The sequence below is a fragment of the Dermacentor variabilis genome, chromosome 11 (assembly GCF_050947875.1).
Source record: "Dermacentor variabilis isolate Ectoservices chromosome 11, ASM5094787v1, whole genome shotgun sequence".
Classification (NCBI taxonomy): Eukaryota; Metazoa; Arthropoda; class Arachnida; order Ixodida; family Ixodidae; genus Dermacentor; species Dermacentor variabilis.
Genome location: NC_134578.1, coordinates 26,765,968 through 26,784,574, shown reverse-complemented (window position 1 = coordinate 26,784,574; position 18,607 = coordinate 26,765,968). Strand labels below are relative to the sequence as shown.

At 43.0% G+C, this 18,607-nt stretch overlaps 1 protein-coding gene across 2 annotated transcripts; it reads right to left on the bottom strand.

Annotated features, from left to right (window-relative positions):
• Positions 1–2,191: 2,191 nt before the first annotated feature.
• On the bottom strand, positions 2,192–17,242 carry LOC142563989 (uncharacterized). Of its 2 annotated transcripts, none has more exons than XM_075674767.1 (4): positions 17,126–17,242; positions 10,703–10,880; positions 9,483–9,624; positions 2,192–2,530 (listed from the first exon to the last, which is right to left on the bottom strand). In XM_075674767.1, exons 2-4 carry the CDS (start codon positions 10,861–10,863, stop codon positions 2,420–2,422), a joined length of 414 nt encoding a protein of 137 aa, XP_075530882.1. In that variant the 5' UTR covers positions 10,864–10,880; positions 17,126–17,242; the 3' UTR covers positions 2,192–2,419. The 2 variants fall into 2 exon arrangements, with proteins under 2 accessions (XP_075530882.1, XP_075530883.1); XM_075674768.1 differs by lacking the exon at positions 17,126–17,242 and adding an exon at positions 16,812–16,894.
• Positions 17,243–18,607: the final 1,365 nt, after the last annotated feature.

Sequence of the window (18,607 nt, the reverse complement as noted above, 5' to 3'; positions counted from 1 at the left end):
GTTCAAACAATCAAATACCATACTCGTGTAGCAATATGATGCAACACAGTCTCGGAATGGCTCGGCGCATATATGTTGTGTACAATTTGCCTCAGCTTCTAATCCGAAATACATTTAAGTAGAGCGCTCAAAACACTGGATTCTGTGTAATGAAAATTTCAGGACTACGCTATTTGGTCAGGCGAAAACAATATATGCACAGTCCGAGCAGTCGGTTTCTTGGCATTTTATGCCATTGATATATAAATTACCTTTATCTGTCTCATGAGGTTCTTGTTGATTATAGATAGCGTAAATGACGCTTATTTGCCTAAAGATGTAGCAGATGAACAATCTTGCTGGATCATTCTTTTTACAGAACTCACCACTCCCTACAAACAAATCTTTACTCCCTTTCGCATTTTACCCTTTTGCTTTACTCCTTTTAGCATTTTACACCTGTGCACAAACAGTTTTTCTTATCGGTATTTTTATACATGGAGAAAGCATATGACATTACTTGACGTTTCAGAATGCTTCGTTATCTGGCTGGAATGGGCGTCCTAGGGAACTTGCTAAAGGCGATTCATAATTATCTCTCCAACTACGCATAAATATTTAGGCTTCATTTTATATTCTAAATGAACTTTTATCCTACATTTGAAATATCTCAAACAAATTGCCTGAATACAATGAATCTACTAAAGTTCTTGTGACGCACATCTTGGGCAAGTGCCAGAAGATGTCTGTTAACCCTGTGGAAAAGTCTCATACGGTCACGCCTCGAATGCGGAGCCACTCTATATAAATGTAACACGCCTAGTGCTTTGAAGAAGCTGGATTCCCTACATCACTAGGGTATCTGTCTTGCTACAAGTGCGTTCGAGACTAGTCCCGTAAAAAGCCAGTGCGCTGAATCCCACGAATTCTCTCTGCATCTCCAAAGGACCTATTTAAGTTTCTCATACGCCCTGAAGGTGAAATCAGATGTTCATCATCTGTGCCATTCAGCTACTTGCAACCTGTCCACAGCCAGGCTTTTCCGTAGAGGCCCAGCCACTAGGCCTCCTCTGTCCCTCCGGTTGGAAGCACTGTCCAAGGAAGAGGCGTCTCTTATTAAGAGAACGTCCTAATAGCTCATAGGCGACTTACACGGCCTTAGGAGTGACAGACAATCTCGTCTAATGTCTCTTTTCTAGAAATATCGAAATAAACACCTGAGGCACATGTATATTTACATTTTCCTGAACTTCGGAAGTATTCCTATTCTGAATTTTATACAGTGCTTCTAAATGGCACCTCTGGGGTTGCTTACGCAGCTCTAGGACCTTCGTATTTAACATCCGGTACCTCGAATTCATAAAGTATTTTTTATGAGGGAAGCATACGCGATTCTCTCTGCAGTTAAACACATCAAGCAAACTAATGTCACTAGGCCTATTGTGTTCACGGATTCATTGAGTGTACCAAAACATAAAAACACTGTCTTTAATGAACTATATGCATCGATGTGCTCAGCTTATATGGGTGAACAATTCATCGTACTATGCCTTGTACCTGGCGACAGTGTCACAAAAGGCACTGAAGCTGCTGAAGAGAATGCTACCTCAGTAGCTTTTAGCGACACCGACACATGCGTACTCGTTTCAGCTACCGACATCAAACCATACTCGCGGCAGAAGCTGAAGAAGCACTGACAGAAGTACTGAGATATCCAGGTATCCAATAAACTCCACTTGATGAATGTAAAAACTAGGGAGCTGGATATCGGAGAAATCAGCATGAGACCACTGTTTACAGAATAAGAATAAGGCACACTTACGGTACTCACCCTTGCCTTTTGACTGGAAGCAACCCTCCGACATGTAGCAAGTGTGGCAATACTCTAACAGTTATTCATGTCCTTCTCCCATACCCTGCTACAGAAACAGAAAGGAAAAAGTTTTTCCCTTCCGCATACTGTGTAAACCTCCCTTTGTACCAGTCAGTTTTTCTTAGTAACGAGAAGGTTTTTAACTTGAAACTATTTTAAACTTTTTCGACGAAACAAACATCCTGGAAATCATTTGGCCAAGATATTTGTAGCAAGTGCCTATTAGTGCTAGCCTTTAAGGGCACTCATCAAGCACTGTTGTTGGTGTTACTGATATGTTTATAGCATCATCTACTCTAATGAAATTTTCTTTGTCATAGCCACACTAGTATTTCCCATAATTTTATTAGCTATTCATTTTACATCATTTATAGTGACAGATTTGTATGCATTTTAGACCAATAATATCCATATCATTAGCACTCAATTTTTCCATTTTATCCAGAATTCACGCACAACACACCATCTTGTGTCATGGTGCTGTTTGGTGATATCAAGTCCTTGCGCCATTAAAGATCACACCTCATCCTATTGACCTCCCCATTTCACGGGTTTACGATGCTTTCTTCACTCGTCGTCCTTGTCTGCGGCTCTTATGTGGACATCGAATGTCTCGCACCCCACAGATGAACCTCCATTAAAAACTTCAAATGCTAGGTTGATTGTCGTTGGGGCAACCTGAAACGAAGATTTAATAAACAATTGTGAAACGACATGTGTGTAGAAGTATGCTCACAAAGACTTGTGAAAGAAAAGCTTGTGAAACAAATATTTCACGAAGTTTCCGTGCACCAGCTGTTCCTCTCATGCTGTTCAATAGGTATAGCCCATGAAAAGTTCGAACACGGGAACGTAAGAGGTTGGCATTCGTACATCACAGAAATGGATTAAGCTAGATGTGAAGCGGATTATACGGGCACATTCACTAATTTCAGACCCCTTTCTATGAAGCGAAATAAATTAATGTAAGATTGATTTGACACAGCTAGTATACGGCAGAATGCTGTTTTTTTACTTACAGCAATATAACATGTGATAAAGGTGGCCCCCCTTACTTTTATATCAAAAAATGAAAATAAATATGTCACAGGGAAACATCACACAGGCAAAAGGTCATAGAATGGCTAAAACTGAAGCACGAGGCTATACTTCAACACCTAGATCAACAACCTCAAGCACAAAACTGTCGAAGTCATCTCTGAATTGTGGACTTCGAGTTTTATTTAATAATTCATTTTGCTATTTAGTTATTTATTTTTTAAATACTGCACTGATTTGAAGACCCACGCAGAAGCGGTAAAGTTAATAAGGCAGTTCATGTAGAATGGAAGGACAACCTCAATATATTGCCACAAGCATGTTAGAAAAAATACTAAATGCTATGTTATATAAATAATACGCAAAAATCATTTTATACAGCAAAGCTTCAGAAGTGCAAAATCAGAAGTCACTTATGAACTAGAAAAACAACAGCAAAAATAACCGTTTCATTAAGCGGCTGGTTCTACAGGAGGGTAAGTAAACATGATGAACTAAGCCAATTTAATTGCATACATGTTCAATCGAGTCACTGCAGATCAGTCGTTCAATGGGCAGGCTGTTCCACTCTGTTATTGGGCGAGGGCAGCAAGAATACTTGAAAACATTAGTTTTGGCAGTGTGAGGTGTTAGGGCGGAGAGTGACAATGCCTTGTTCAGCGGCCGGTAATTAGATGTATGTAAGATGGGGGAGGAAGACAGGATTTTCCTTTAATAACTAAAAAAAGAAATTTAGGTCTGTGATTTGTTCTTCTAAATTGCAATGACTGAACATTATGAGCAATCATTCGTTTGTTTGGGAAGTCAGTTAAGCAATATTTTGAAAAGATTACCCGTACTGCTTTACGCTGAATCATTTCTAAAGCATCAATGTTAGTTTTAGTATAAAGATACCACATCTTAGCTGCGTATTTCAGTTAAGGACGGGTGAGCGATGTATAAGCAATTTGACCAGTTCCAGCAGGAGCATCTTTTTTAAAACGAAAGCTTTACTGGCCGCGACTTGCGATTTCGCCATGGCGGTGCTCCGAGGAGGCACATGACGTCACAACGCCACCTCCCAGCGGATATTTCTCTCTCGCTCGCTCCGTAGTCAGTACTGGGCATACGCTACTAGTAGCACAGAGCCACAGGTGCTCCGCCGCTGCGCAGCGCCGCGCCTTTCCGAATCCGCCCTTTGGATGTCTCACCGCGTTCCTTGTCATTGCGCTCGCCTCAGCTCGCTTCGCCAGCTGCGTTGCATGCCTGATGACATGTGGGAGGATTGAAAAGGAGAGCTCGCGTTCACCGCAGCGTTCTTTTTTTATTGAAGTGAATATTAGGAGAGGTTGGCGCCTTTATGGTGGCACCGGCTACTCCTTGTCACTTGGCAAAGGAAATAAATTTGCGTAGAAAGGGAGAATAGCGACACGAAATATGGCACTCAGTAGAACACTGGATGAATAAAAAATATACAGTCCAACAGTACATGCGTCGCAAAGGTCTCTGCATTAGTTCAGTCCACGTACGCATACATAAAGTCAGATATTTAGAACAGCCATAACACACAACACATGTAATGCACTGCAAGTACAGAACAGAATTATACATATTGCATAAAAGTTGCGATCGCCACATAAACCAATTATGAATCACGAACAACGTTTATGTTACTCATTTAGCGCATTCGGATCATCTGATACCTAATATTTTCCCAAAATGTTGGTCTCCTCTAACAACTTTTCCAGAGCAAGAAGCGCTCTTTTTTGAAGGCCCGCAGTTGGCCATGGGCCAAGTATTTTTTTTAGAGTGAATGGTCTTCTGTCTAATATCAACAAAATTGCTTGCAGCCTTAGTTGAGGCGCCAGTATGGACGGCGACAATTCTGATAAGCAGGAGGAGGCCTGGAATAGACATCGGAAAGAGATGAAGAGAAAACGGATCGCCCAGGAAATCGACGAACAGCGCGCCGATCTGTCTAAACGCCGCAACATAGCTAGTCAACCACACTAACCTGCACTTGCAATCAAGATTAACTAACGCTAACCATGCTATGCCTTAGCTTTCGCTACGTATATCCTGGCATATCCGAGCTAAGCAACTGCCAATTTTTCATTTGTGTCTAAGCAGGCGAAGTTTCTGGAAAGCAGAGTCGCATAAGTAAGAAATGTGGGAATCCCAGCTGAGGTTACTCGTTCATGTGACACCTACATATGTTTATTCGCTAACCTCGATAGTGGCCGATATACGAGGCTCTAGGGAAACGAAAGCTTAATAAATTTTTTCGTAATCTCTATGAGGACTTTTTCGCTGATTTTAGGTTCCGTATTCCAATGAGCGCACAAAGACTGAATGTTTTGAAGGTTGGAATTTCGTGCGATTGGACCTTGAGGGCAGGTAATTTTGATAAAGAGCAAACAGTCGTCAGCATGCAATTTAATTTTTGCAGGTCGAGTAACAGTGTCAACAATGTCGCTAATATATATGTTAAGTCACAACGGCCCCGAAACACTACCCTGGGGAACGCCAGAAGTTGCTGAAAGTTCACTAGAGAAGTAAGTACCAATAACAATGAATTGCCTGCGGTTAGTAAAGGTAAGCAGCACTGTTATATTAGCTTTGAGTGTGTAAGAAGATCAAATGTTTTTTTTTCGAGATCCAAAAGTATAAGGTCATTTTGCTCAGAACTGTGCAGTATGCTAGCGAAATAATGAATAAGAGCTGTTAATTAGCATTAAAGTTGGAAAGCGCTTTAGGAAACCGCTGCCGGGTTGACAGAATGTCTCGGTTTCCCAAAAGCTTGTTAATATCATTAGCTATTATATGATCAACAAGTGTACAACATGTGGAGGTAAGTGATATGGGACGATAGTTTGCTATTTGGAATCCCCCTTCTTTAGTAGTAGGATAACACCGGCAGTAAGCCTGTCTCCAGGAAGCAGAAGTGAAGACAAAGTTGTGCGAAATATTATAACTAAGTGAGATAACGCTATGAATAAGAGTATTGAGTATGTTGTCTGGCTCAGGAGCCTGTTTTGTTTACAGCAAAGCTGTATGTGGCTCAGATATTGGGTTTCGTGGCCTCTATGTGCAGTAACTATTATGATGTGGGCCGATTCTGGTGATAGTGCAGAAAGGGTTCAAGTTCAATGGCACATACACCTGTGGGCTCGGTGACCTGTAACTCGTCCGTGAAATACCTTTGTCAGACCTAGGACCCAGAGCAGTCTCATGCACAAGGGTAAAAACATATGTTGTTGGGAAAAAAATGTTTTGTGCAACTTTTCACAAAAGGACCGTTAAAAAATTATCGGCGCCAACCGCGCCGTCGTCGTCCACAGCGTAGAATCATTCCAGCGTAGAATTTAATTCTATTTTGTCGTCGCAATGGGGCAGTCGTATTTACAGGGCTATGAGCCATTCTCTATCTTACGTGACCGGCACATTTAATAACTGAGGTGATACGCGAATGTATGTGCGAATGTGTGGGCTATATCTTCACGATGACCACAGATTAGGACAAGAAATATGTTGGTACCTTTGTTCAAAATTCTGCGTCTCCTCTGTGTCGTGGGTTAAACAGCTTCGCCGGTAGACTGATCTCCTCTTCCCTCTCGCGATAAACTGGTGGAGGTGCCGGGTGGACCTAGGCGACACCCTAGGCGATCTGGATCTGAAGCTGCAGACGCCAGTAGCTTTCGTACCCCAAGTCGCCGCGAAGAAGCCGTCGCCTGCAAGGGCTATCACGTGAGTTCAACCTGCTGGTAAGTCCAACGAGAAGCATTTCCTCCGCTATGGCAGGCCAGATGCATCAGACCCAAACTGCTCCTGTCCCATGGATTGCTTACGCGCCACGCACGCCTCGATCTTTCCACGGCGACGCGTTCTAGGACGTTGAAGATTAGTTGGACATCTTCTAACGAGTCGCCAGTTTCTACTACTGGGATGACACCAAGTAGATCCGGTACGTCTACTTTGCTCTCGGTGCTTCAACGTGCATATGGTAAGGGAACCACTAATCTCCTCTGACATGTTGACAAGAATTTCGGCGAGAGCTTCGGCACACCTACAGCAGCAGTCAAAGGAAAGAACAAGCCGAGCCAGTGCTCCTGCCATAAAACCAAAGGCCACACAAGGACATTGCTATGTTCGTCGAAGACATATCTCGGATGTTTTGGGCAAGCGGATCCTTCCATGTCCGAGAAGAAGGTGCGGCTCTTGATGCATGGACTGAAAAAGCAACTGCTTGCCTGCCTTGTGCGTTATGCTCCTTCCACTGCAGTGGACTTTCTTCATCAGGCATCAACCATGGAGGGGATCCTTCGGCAGCGGTTGTCGCAATATGATCGTGTCCAGCTATCGCCTGCTCCCTCGCGGCTGAAAACGAAAATGAGTTTCACAGACCTCGTGCGGCGTGGCGGGAGGGAATAACTCCAAAAGTTCCAAGCTGCGCGTTCCGTGCCGAACTTGCCGGCAATTAAAGATGTGATTCGTGACGAGATCCGGCTAGAGATGTAAAATTTCATGAAATTTTGAGGGGCGTAAAAAAACTAGTTTATATTATGTAGTTTTAGAAAAATACAAAAAACTGACAAAAGACGATTGCTCACAGAGCTATCAAAAACCCAACACATTTATTTCTCTAACGCTGACGAGAATATCATTGTTACATTATTGCATCACAAAAGTCCCAGCCAGGCTTCCATGTTCAATGTATAGGCATGATTTCAGGTCAAGGCATCGCTTTCACATCAACATTTCACCGACATTTCTACCTATCTGTGTCCGATTAATTTCTGCTTGACATGTGAACGGTTGGCGGTGCAACGGACGAAACCTTCTGGACATTAAGATTCGAGTACGCGCATACTAGTTTTTGCACGCCTGTTCGGCGTGCAGCCTGTTCGGTAGCTTGATATGCATATTTCCAAACTCGGACCAGTTTCTTTCACATGCCCCAGATGAAGGGGGAATCTATAGTACGTGACAGGCAAGGGGTCTCAAGGGTTGGTTCAAGCAAAGTCCTTGCCACCACTTGGTTGAATCCAGGTTCTTCACACACTCCCAAACTCCTTCTTTTGCGCCATCTTTTAAAGGAATCGCAGCAGAAGCAATACGGGGAAGCTGCCATTTGGTTTTCTTTTTCAATTTTAACCTGGTTGAAAAAGAAACTTTGTCCCCAAAATTGTCAATGTTTTTTTATCAACCGCTTACATCTTCAGATCCGGCAGGTACCGCAAGCTTTCCCACTCCCCGCCCCCTTGATCAATTATGCCGGAGCGGTGCGCGCACCAGTTCCAACTACAGTAAGCTTCTCGTCTCCTACGGCACAGGCAGCACCACGGTTTAAAAGAGTCGCAACTGCGCGTACGACTGCATACAGTGGCCCACAACTGAACATGACGAAGGCGCATGGTCGAAGATCGTCCACTGTGTTACCAATGGGGGGGGGGGAGCCGGTCACATTTACCGTGACTGTACGTTCCGCGAAATGGGTTTCCGCGGCAATTACCCGGACGCGTCGTTACCTGCGCTACGGCAAGCGCGCTCAGGAAATCAAAGCGCATTTGGCAGGAAATCGTCATCCTGCGGTTCCACAGTGACGGAAGGTTCAAACACCATCTCCTAGGCGCTTTGTGCCCCTAGCCGCAGCGCTTACGAGACACTAGGAATAGCAACATGCCGGAGTGAGGCCGCTATATGCGAAGTTCCTTCCTCGACACAATGTGTGAGCGAAGAGAAATCGACACGTGATCGTCCAGTTGCCGACATCTCACCTGACACCAAAGTTTCTGCTGACATTGCGGTTTCTGTTCACGACCATCAAGTAACTGCTCTCGTCGACACCGGTGATCATTGTGTGTGATGAGATCAGAAAGGGGGAGATCAGACGAGCAAGAAATATACTGCTAAAGTACCTGTCGAACCGTTCCGCAATATCTTGCTTCGCGATGATGAGATTTCCGTCATGCAGAAACTGGTCCACTGATTTGCATTTTCTGCTAAGAAAGCCCCAAAACTTGTTAGGATCAGTCCAAATGAAGTTGGGCAACGTATGCTGAAAGTAGCGTAGTTTAGCCTCCCTTACTGCTATATTTAATTTTATTCGATTCGCCGACGCGTCCGTAATCGCGGCCGTTACCGCAGTACGGGAAGCCTCGAGCTCGCTGGGGACCTTCTCCATCGGCGTCGCCGTCACTGGGAGGCGGCTCTCAAAAGTTCAGAGTTGGCAGACCAGCTCTGGGCCGTCCGGCAAGCCAATGATGCCGCCCGAGTCCAAGGACTTCGAGCCGCCACCTGAGGCCACCAGAACGAAACTGCCGGACCATTCATTATTAAAGTTTCTTCTCTCTCGAAAGCTAGCAGTTTTGACGTGAGAAATATCTTGCAGTCTTAAGCTCTTGACTTTCCTTCTGATGTGAAAGATTTCGCGCGTCATCCAGGTAGAACTTCAGATGTTATCTTAGACAGATGTTTTCTTTTTAGACGTTTTCTCAAATATTTAGTGACCCCAACCCGACATCAGTGTGAATAATACGTTCGCTCTAAAAGCAAATACGATACTGAAGGCACTAACGTCATAGCACGCAAGAAACAGAGTTCCGAAACTTACCCCAACCAGGGCTTGAAATGAATTTGCCAGCAGCGATTCAGTGCTTATGCGCGTCGTTATCTTTGGAACGGGGCATGTATTGTTCCACTCCTCTCCGAGATACTGTTCCTTCATCGATGTTCCGCCACACAATTTGTTAAGGCTGAAAAAAAGCATATTGAAACGTGTCACGACGAAACGGAAAACGGATGAAACCTGTCAAACTAAGAAAGATTCAACAACAAAAAGAAAGATTTCCTCATTGTTTTCTCAATGTAAGTAGTGTAGTTTGGCATCTCTGACTGCTAGATATAATTTTCTTCGAAAGCTAGCAGCTTTGACACGAGAAATATCTTGTCGTCTTAAGCCCTTGACTTTCCTTTTGATGTGAAACATTTCGCGCGTCATCCAGGGAGTAACTTCAGATGTTTTCTTACACTGATATTTAATTTTTAGACGTTTTCCCGAATATTTAGTGACCCCAACTCCGTGGTAGGTGGGTTGCTATGGTGTTCTGCGGCTGAAAACCAAGGGCGCAGGCTGGATTACACTGTAGTGTCACCGGGTTTCAGGGGGCGGCAAATTTGAAAATTTTTACGTAGCGCGCTTTCAAATATGTTATAAAACTCCAGGCGGATAAAATACCACTCAGGCGCCTCGGGACCAGGAGTTTCATAGGGTTGTTAAACATTATGAATTAATAAGACTCTGTTCAATGCACCACTGCGGTCAATCATAATGATTAATTACTGTGCGTTCTTGAAAAGATCTGGGGTACATCTACGCTATACAAGAAAGATTTAAAAGTTTGCTCGCTCTCGTTTGGTGTTTAATCATAGGTTTTTCTTATTTAAATGTGTGGTTTGCACTTTCAGGTGGCCCCGACTTTTAACCATCGCATGGAGCGGAAAAAAAAGAAGCATTCAACATATAGCCAAAGAGCAGGAGCACGTGCAAAAGCCTGCGCAAAACTTCTCAAAACTTGAGAAGGTAGCCTACGAGCAAAAGGGCCAAAATATAAAGGGATCCATCCAGTGGTAGTATATTGGCACCGGCAGTACATAATAAGCAGTCCATGGGACAAAAATTGTCCTCATTAATTGCACACACACTCATCGAGTCACTAGGAGGAAACGTGCACTTATAAGATGTCCTTACTTAAATTTCCATGTAAACTTGATATCGCGCTGCAGTCAGAGGCAAGCTTACTTACGTATGGCCAGATGGTTGTGATCACTTACCATGATCCAATGAAATTGTCGCACGCAGCTTTCTCGCCCGTGGCCTTCGTTATGGTGATTTGCAACGTGGGGTTTGACTCCAAAGGCTCCCTGATGGTGAGCGTGAAGTTAAGGCGCCTGTTTTTCCCGATTTGTGCGTCCTCAACCGAGACGTCGCTCATGGTGACTACATCGCTGTCTGCACCAGAGGAGTAATGCAGAAGTTACGCTAAGAATGTGTACATTCAATAAGTGTCGGTATTCTGAAGCGACCTATTGTTGCGGCAGGCTAGGCGTCAAGGCTATGAATCTTTATTATCCTACGGCATGATTTGCAAACGCGATATTGCATGGAATTACACGTCGCATGAAACATGACGCTACAATTGATGGAGCAGTATATATTATAATTTCAATGTACCACTCACGGCAGGCACGTGGCAAATAGTTACAGAAGGGAGGTGTGGGTCATAGTACAGAACACGCAAAAAAGGTCTGGCTTTACGCTTACCAATTTCCGGGCGAGCGCGCCAATTACAAGCAGTGCTCATGTGGCACCGATTCCAGCCTACTTCAAATATTTGGCGCACATACACCTTCAACTCAATGGTTGCAGGTCCGTACACGCGAAGCCGGTAGTATACTTGCATGGTGCCTTAGTAGAGGCACCAATCAATCTTCTTGCGAACATGTTAGAACAGGTGACCGTTAATCGCTAGCAACCGCTAAATAAAATCAAGCATTTGTGCGCACTTTTACCTGAAACGACACTGCCGCGAACAATAGGGTTTCAAGTAGATTGTACTTCGGAAAGACAGCTTGGCGAATATCGGTAAGCGCGTCCGGCATTTTGATATCTTTCAAGTATATCTTTGTAATGCCAGCGCATGTAATTAATATGGTGGTCCACACTTGCCTGAACAAGAAGTAACGTCCGGATACTGCACAAAGCCTTCGGCAAGTGCAAGGCTGCCAAGAGCAAGGAGCATCAGTGTATGAAGCATGTCTGAGATCACTTTGGCGTCGGTCTGTCGATAGATCTAACCATCCCCCTTCTCTATATATACCTCTCATTTACCTCGACAACCCTCATACGAGCGCATTTAGAAAAAAAAAAGATATAAAGAAAGCGACGCAATAATATCATCCAACTATGCATTTTCCGCTCCGAGATGCAGCTTACTAATTTTTTGCGAACCATTGCCATACTGACAGCAATCACGACCATCGAGAACATCACGCGATAAGGGAGGACGCCCTACACAGATCACTAACATAACGTCGCTGCTCTTGTGCCTCAATTAAATGTAGAAATACCATTGGCCGTTATCGCGAAAACATGTTCACGCCGAAGATCGGCCTAGCTTAAAAAAGCCTAGGAAACTATGTTTTCTGAGTCTCCTTTCTAAAGTTCAAAAAAGCCATTTCAAGTACTATGAAATCAACCTAAAACGCACAGGAGTATTATTCGGCAGGCAAGGAACATTGTCGGTTGCCGTGGCTACACGTTGGAAATAAAACAGCTGTTCCCCATCATTAATTTTTACGGCCGTGACAATGCACTGACTCCTTCCTCCATACACGTGCCAACTTGTACACTGAAGCCCCATTTCTACAACGATAAAAAAAAAATTGAATTTCCTGTGAACTAGGAGATGTTTATTATACTAATATTATGCGTTTTAGTAGACTATGAGACATTCAGGTAGAAACCAACTCCCGATCACTATCGACTATAAGCTTTTCTTGGGCACCATATATTAAATTTTCAATTCAATTCAATTCAGTTTATTTTTCAATCATAATAATTTGTACACTGGAACTCTTGGGCCTGTAGCCAAAGGCTAGTGTAGGCCCATAGTCATATATGTAGTAGCAGCTACAATGTCAGGCGCATATCTAGTTTTTAATGATAGAACCTAATACAGTTAGGTGGACACATACAATTAAAACCATTAAAAAAGAAAAACAGTGCATATCAATCAATGGTAATAAAACAGAACTGTCAGGAGAATACATGCACATACACACAAAAAAAACCGAAATAGCATATTATACGTAGAAGTAACATATTTGCAAGGGTCTGTGCTGAAGTGTTTAGGCTTTCTGAATAGATCCATGAGGAATAATCTTGCACAGTATGAAACAAGTGGAGAACCAGACTGACGGAAAATCACGTACTTTTTGATAGGTATAGCTTTTTAACAGCAGACAGGAAATCGTTGGCCATTTTTACCTCAAGAGCTACTGTGTTCCAAATTTTGGCACCGTGAAACTCAAGTAGTCGTTGGCCATACGTGTTGCGAGTGATTGGTAGGTTGAAATTTATATTTGTTGCACCCCTGGTATTGCGATTAGGTGTAATAAACAGGCTTGGTGATAATGAGTGATTCCCATGTAAAATATTGTTAATCAAAATGGCAACTTTCATTTCGCATGCCAGAGATAATAGTAATATACCGAGACGACAGAACAGCATGTCAGTATTATCATGTGGGCTTGTGTATGTCATAATGCGCAAGGCCCTTTTCTGTAACCGAAAGACGAGATCTATGTATGTTTTATATGTGCTAGACCATGATTCAGACAGTATGTGATGTGACAGTGAAATATGAAAAAGTAAACAACTTTAAGTATGCTAAGGTCAAGATATTCCCTGCATTTTATTAATAAATAGCAAGCCGAAGCTAATTTCGCGCATATACTAGATATATGTGGTCTCCAGTTCAAGTTGAAGTCCAGTAATACCCCTAAATATTTTATGTGGTCGAGCTGTTCTATTGTTCCACCTAGAAGGTGAATTTGCATGCCAATTGTGCCACCCCTAGAATAACGGGAGTTGAATACTATGTATTTTGTCTTATCTCTGTTTAGTGTTAATTTATTACATGCAAACCAAGTTGATATGTTGGATAACTCGCTGTTTATATTGTTCTGCAATACGCCAGGACATTTACCCGAAAATAATAGCGTGGTATCGTCAGCGTACATGATACATTTTGATGACTTTAGTATTCTTGGGAGGTCATTTACATATAGCGAGAACAGTATGGGCCCCAAAACTGATCCTTGCGGAACTCCTGTGACTATAGTAGTATACTGGGAAACAAAGGAGCCAAATTTTACATATTGTTTTCGACCATTTAGGTAGCTTGAAAAGAGGTCCATTGTAATTGTGCTAAAACCATAAGTTCGTAATTTTTTTAGATGTATGGAATGACAGACCGTGTCAAATGCTTTCTTTAAATCTAAAAATAATCCTACGGCAATCTCGTTTTTGTGTAGAGCTGTGTATATGCTCTGGGTTAGTTCTAACACTGCTGATGACGTTGACCGATTGGCTCTAAATCCATGTTGGGAATCTGTTAAGATCTTGTTTTCGTTTAGGTAGTGCTTCCGTTGAGCCACGATGACCTTTTCAAATACAGTATTTATTATGCTAAGCACAGAGATAGGCCGATAGCTTCCAGGGTCATTGACGTCGCCATTTTTATATATAGGAGAAACTCTTGCGATCTTTAAGATGTTAGGGTATGTGCCTCGGCTTATACAGTTAATAATTATTTTAGTGAGTACTGGCACAAGAATATCCATATTGTCTTTCAATGCTTTTACGGTAATGCCATCGTGGCCAGTAGCTTTGTAGCAAGACATGCCTGATATTATTGAGGTTATGGTATGCTCGTCCACTTGATCCAAGGAAAAACATGCATGGATGATGGGGCAATCGACATTGCTTTCAGTAACTGGAATACGCTCCGCTAGCTTTGGGCCAATGCTAGTAAAATACGCATTAAAAGTGTCGGCGCATTTGGCATCGACATGTTCAGGAGTGGTCGGTTTTTAATTTGGTTTATCAATTACTGCTTTTATAATTTCCAACATTTTTTTGGTATTGCCTTGTGCTTGTTTTATTAAGAATGCGTTGTGTTCTTTTTTCCGCCTCCGGATAACAGCTACTACGTGGTTACGAGATATTCGATAAGTTTGCAAATAATAGGTGTTATCTGTATGTTTTTTTCCATTTTTGGTACCACCATTCCTTTTCTTTTATTGCTGTAGGTATGGTTTTATTTATCCACGGGCACAAAGGTTCCTCGTATTTGTTTTGTTTATATGTGGTACACTGAGATATCATGTGGTCTAATGCATTTGCAAAGTTTGTGCATTCGATATGAGCGTCACTGCTAAATTCATCTTGAAATTACTTTTCCTTAATTTTTTGCCGCAGTATTTTGTAATTAACCCTGCGATTTGCCAAGATGGTCTTTTTTGAAATGGTATTATTTGCACTGTGTAATAACACAAAAATAGGGCAGTGGTCAGTGAGACTCGTATCGTATACGCCAGAATGTATGTTATCACTGTTACACAATACATGGTCGATAGTTGTAGATGCACTTGGTGATAATCTAGTAGGTTGTTGGTTTGTATTCTTAAAGTTGTATGACTACAGTAGGTGCATGTATTCACAATTTGTGTCCTTGCTGATATCAATGTTGAAGTCGCCAACAATAGTGATGGTACCATAGCTCTTACTGCTTAGGATGGAAAGGATAGATTCCAACTATTGATAAAAAACGGGCAGACTCGAGTTTGGTGGCCGGTATATTGTGCCAATAACTATGCGTGAATCTAAAAGAACAAAGAGAGATTCAACCGTACTGTTACTAATCTCAGTATCGGTGATTATCCTAAAGGGTACCGTCTGCTTGATTAGTAGAGCTACTCCACCACCGCGCGATACTGCATTCCTGGGATTGCTTACAAGACTGTATCCCGGAATGGAAATGTGCTCACCTTCTTGTAACCAAGTTTCCGTTAAGCCAATTACATCAAAGGTAAAATTATGCTGTGCCAAAAAGGAACACAATGTGTCTTTGTTTCTACGAAAACTTCGAATGTTACCGTGAAGTATCGATATACCCTGTGTTTTGTGGAATTCCCGTTCCACATCACGGATTGAGAACGCCATGATTGGCGTGGCAAACAAGACTCAGCTCTAGAGGCTCTAAACTACCTTTTTAAGGTCGTCTTCAGAAATGATGTGCAGTCCACGAGAATTCTCGGTTTTCCGCATTAGAATTTTGGCCTGCGATACCCATACATACTTCCAATTTTTCTCTCTTCTCGCTTGGCGAGCTTTTGCGAGAAGAATCTTATTCTCTTGGCAGAGGGGTTCATTATTAAATATGGGCTCATTCTTTTGGAAGCCAAGGGTCGATATAGACAATCTCTCTTTCTTGGCATTCTTTATCATTTTGTCCCGGACTGCAATGGAGGTAAACCTTACCAAAAATGTTCTGTTGAGCCTTGTTTTTGGTCGGAACTCGATGCACTACATCGATATCTTCGGTACGAAGTTCCATCTTCAAGCAAGTCGCTATGCTTTGCATCATGTCTGGCAGCGATTCGTCTGCCGACACAGGAACATTTCTTATTTCCAAGTTGTTCCGACGACTGTATTGCTTGAGCTCGATTATTTCCTGTCGCATTTCTCTCACTTCCCCCTGCAACTGGCGCACATCGCCAATAATGCTAGCCTGCTGGTGTTTCACTTCTGATAGTTCACGGCGCACGTTGTGCACGTCAGTCCTTAGTTGCTTAAATGTCCTATTCATGACATTCATGGATGTCTTGAAGTCCTGCATGTCCCTCGGGGACTGTTTGTTGTCTGCTACTAAGCTTTTTATGTCAACTCTGATGCTTCTTGTGATACTTTCTAGCTTTGAGGTTATGTCAAGCAAGACTTTAGCTAGTTCTTTAATGTTACCCGGCGGTTTGTCCGCGAGAACCTGTCCAAATGATTTCAGCGGATTTTCACCCATTACAATTTTCCTACAACAGAGCAACAATGCAGAGCGATCCAGCAGCTATAATTTGAACCCGAGATGAACGTTTGAACGCTTACGTACCTGCAATGATACAAGGTCCGGATTTAGTACATGGCAGGTGCTACTTGCTGCTTGGATCGCTCTTAAGTGATGCTGGCTCCATCCAGACAGGGCTCTTATAGCAAAGCCAAGGTGCGTTGTTTGCCAGAAAACCCGCTGCGCGCATCAGCCGCTGTGGTGAAAGCGCGATCAGCCGTTCGGGCAATAGGTCCGTCGTAGGCCACCAGTTAAGTCACCCTCTTCTTAAGCAATCTTACGTAGATATGCCTCGCAGCTGCGCCGTCAGAAGAGGATTCAGCAGGCACGGCGACGCTAGATCTACTCTCTGGGAAATGCTGCAAAGATGCAAGGTCCGGGTTTAGTACAAGGCAAGTGCTACTTGCTGCCTGGATCGCTCTGAAGTGATGCTGGCTCCATCCATACAGGGCTCTTATAACAAAGCCAAGGTGCGTCGTTTGCCAGAATAGCCGCTGCGCGCATCAGCCGCTGTGGTGACAGCGCGATCAGCCGTTCGGGCGATAGGTCCGTCGTAGGCCACCAGTTAAGTCGCCCTCTTCTTAAGCAATCTTTCGTAGATATGCCTCGCAGCTGCGCCGTCAGAAGAGGATTCAGCAGGCACGGCGACGCTAGATCTGTGTTGATCCACTCTCTGGGAAACGCTGCACAGATGCAAGGTCCGGGTTTAGTACATGGCAGGTGCTACTTGCTGCCTGGATCGCTATAAAGTTCTTACCAAAACTGCTGAAATTTTTTTGCGTGGTTTCAATAAACGAAGTGCTTACAAATATTTCATTGCAAATTTCGCTTCTTCGCAACAGGCGTTCACCTAAAAAGTGGGAAGTATTTATTTATCCCAGTAGTACTGAGTCATATTTCAAAAAAGTGGGACGCACAAGCCGCTTTGACTCTCAAGGGTCTCAATAGAAAATTATTTCTGCCCACTACCCTTGGCAGCCAACCCTGGAAATTTTTTGTCAGACAGATAAATTGGGTGTTTAGAAGTAGTTTATAACTACTTGCACTTTCTTACACACATGCATCTAGATTTTAAAAGTGCTAAGCATCTGTCCCAATAACAGCACACGGATTTTTTCGGAAAGTGGGACTCATTTGGTCCATTAACCTTCGAAGATTTCAATCAGAAATTATGGGTAACCATTTCTCTCCTAAAATGAACCGAAACATGACCACCAAAGTACCACAGTGGAAGCGATAAAGAAAATGTCACAATAGTGGTGGTTTTCCACACTGACGAGCCTTCGACACCGTGAGCTAGGCCCATTTATTATGTGACCTCTCAGAACTGGCAGTCTCTGCATGGGCACTACGTTTGATATCTAAGTTTTTGAAAGGCAGATCAGTATTTATTTTAACACGCCAAGAAATAAGTTCAAACTTGACTAATTTCTGTCTTAGTCAAAGAGTTGAACAAGATCAACAGGTCTTAAGGCCGTTTCGCATTAGTTATGCGATGGCGGATTTATCCTGGAGACTTCCACCTTCATTACACTGCTGCAAGCATCCAGATGATGTTTGTATGTGTGGCTCTGGATGGTGCGCAAACCTCGTTCAATCTGCGTTGAAGGAAGGCCTAAGGATTGCGGACATATTCTTGAAGGGAAATAGAGCTGTTTTGCAACAAGATGGCTGTGCCACCCTTCACCAGATAATATCTAAATGACCTTCAGCTGCTCTTTAAGGGAGAACGTTTGGACAATGTAAAACAACACAAATTTCTGGGGTTATAATAGACAGAGAACTTACTCGGAATTCTCACAGTAAAGCCCTTGAGGAACAAATGAACTGAATGGCACATTTTCTTCGCCGCGTAGCAGGTACGACTTCAGGTTCATCACTTACATAATGCACTTATAAAGCAAAAGATGGCATATCCTTCATCTATTTTATATGGCGTTTCCCGTTACTCTTAAGAGAGACTAATGGTTAATAGCTAGAAGCATTACAGTATGATCAGGCGTTCCTCGAGCAACCGCAAGTCCCTTAGTAATTGCAAGGGCACGTAATCCTCCAT

What these genes read in the sequence shown, in the direction of transcription:
- LOC142563989 (XM_075674767.1), bottom strand. Translation starts at nt 10,863, where the DNA reads ATGAGCGACGTCTCGGTTGAGGACGCACAAATCGGGAAAAACAGGCGC. An exon ending in GACAATTTCATTGGATCATG is followed by an intron (nt 9,625 to 10,702) that starts GTAAGTGATCAC and finishes GCTTTTTTTCAG; the next exon opens with CCTTAACAAATTGTGTGGCG. An exon ending in CATTTCAAGCCCTGGTTGGG is followed by an intron (nt 2,531 to 9,482) that starts GTAAGTTTCGGA and finishes TCTTCGTTTCAG; the next exon opens with GTTGCCCCAACGACAATCAA.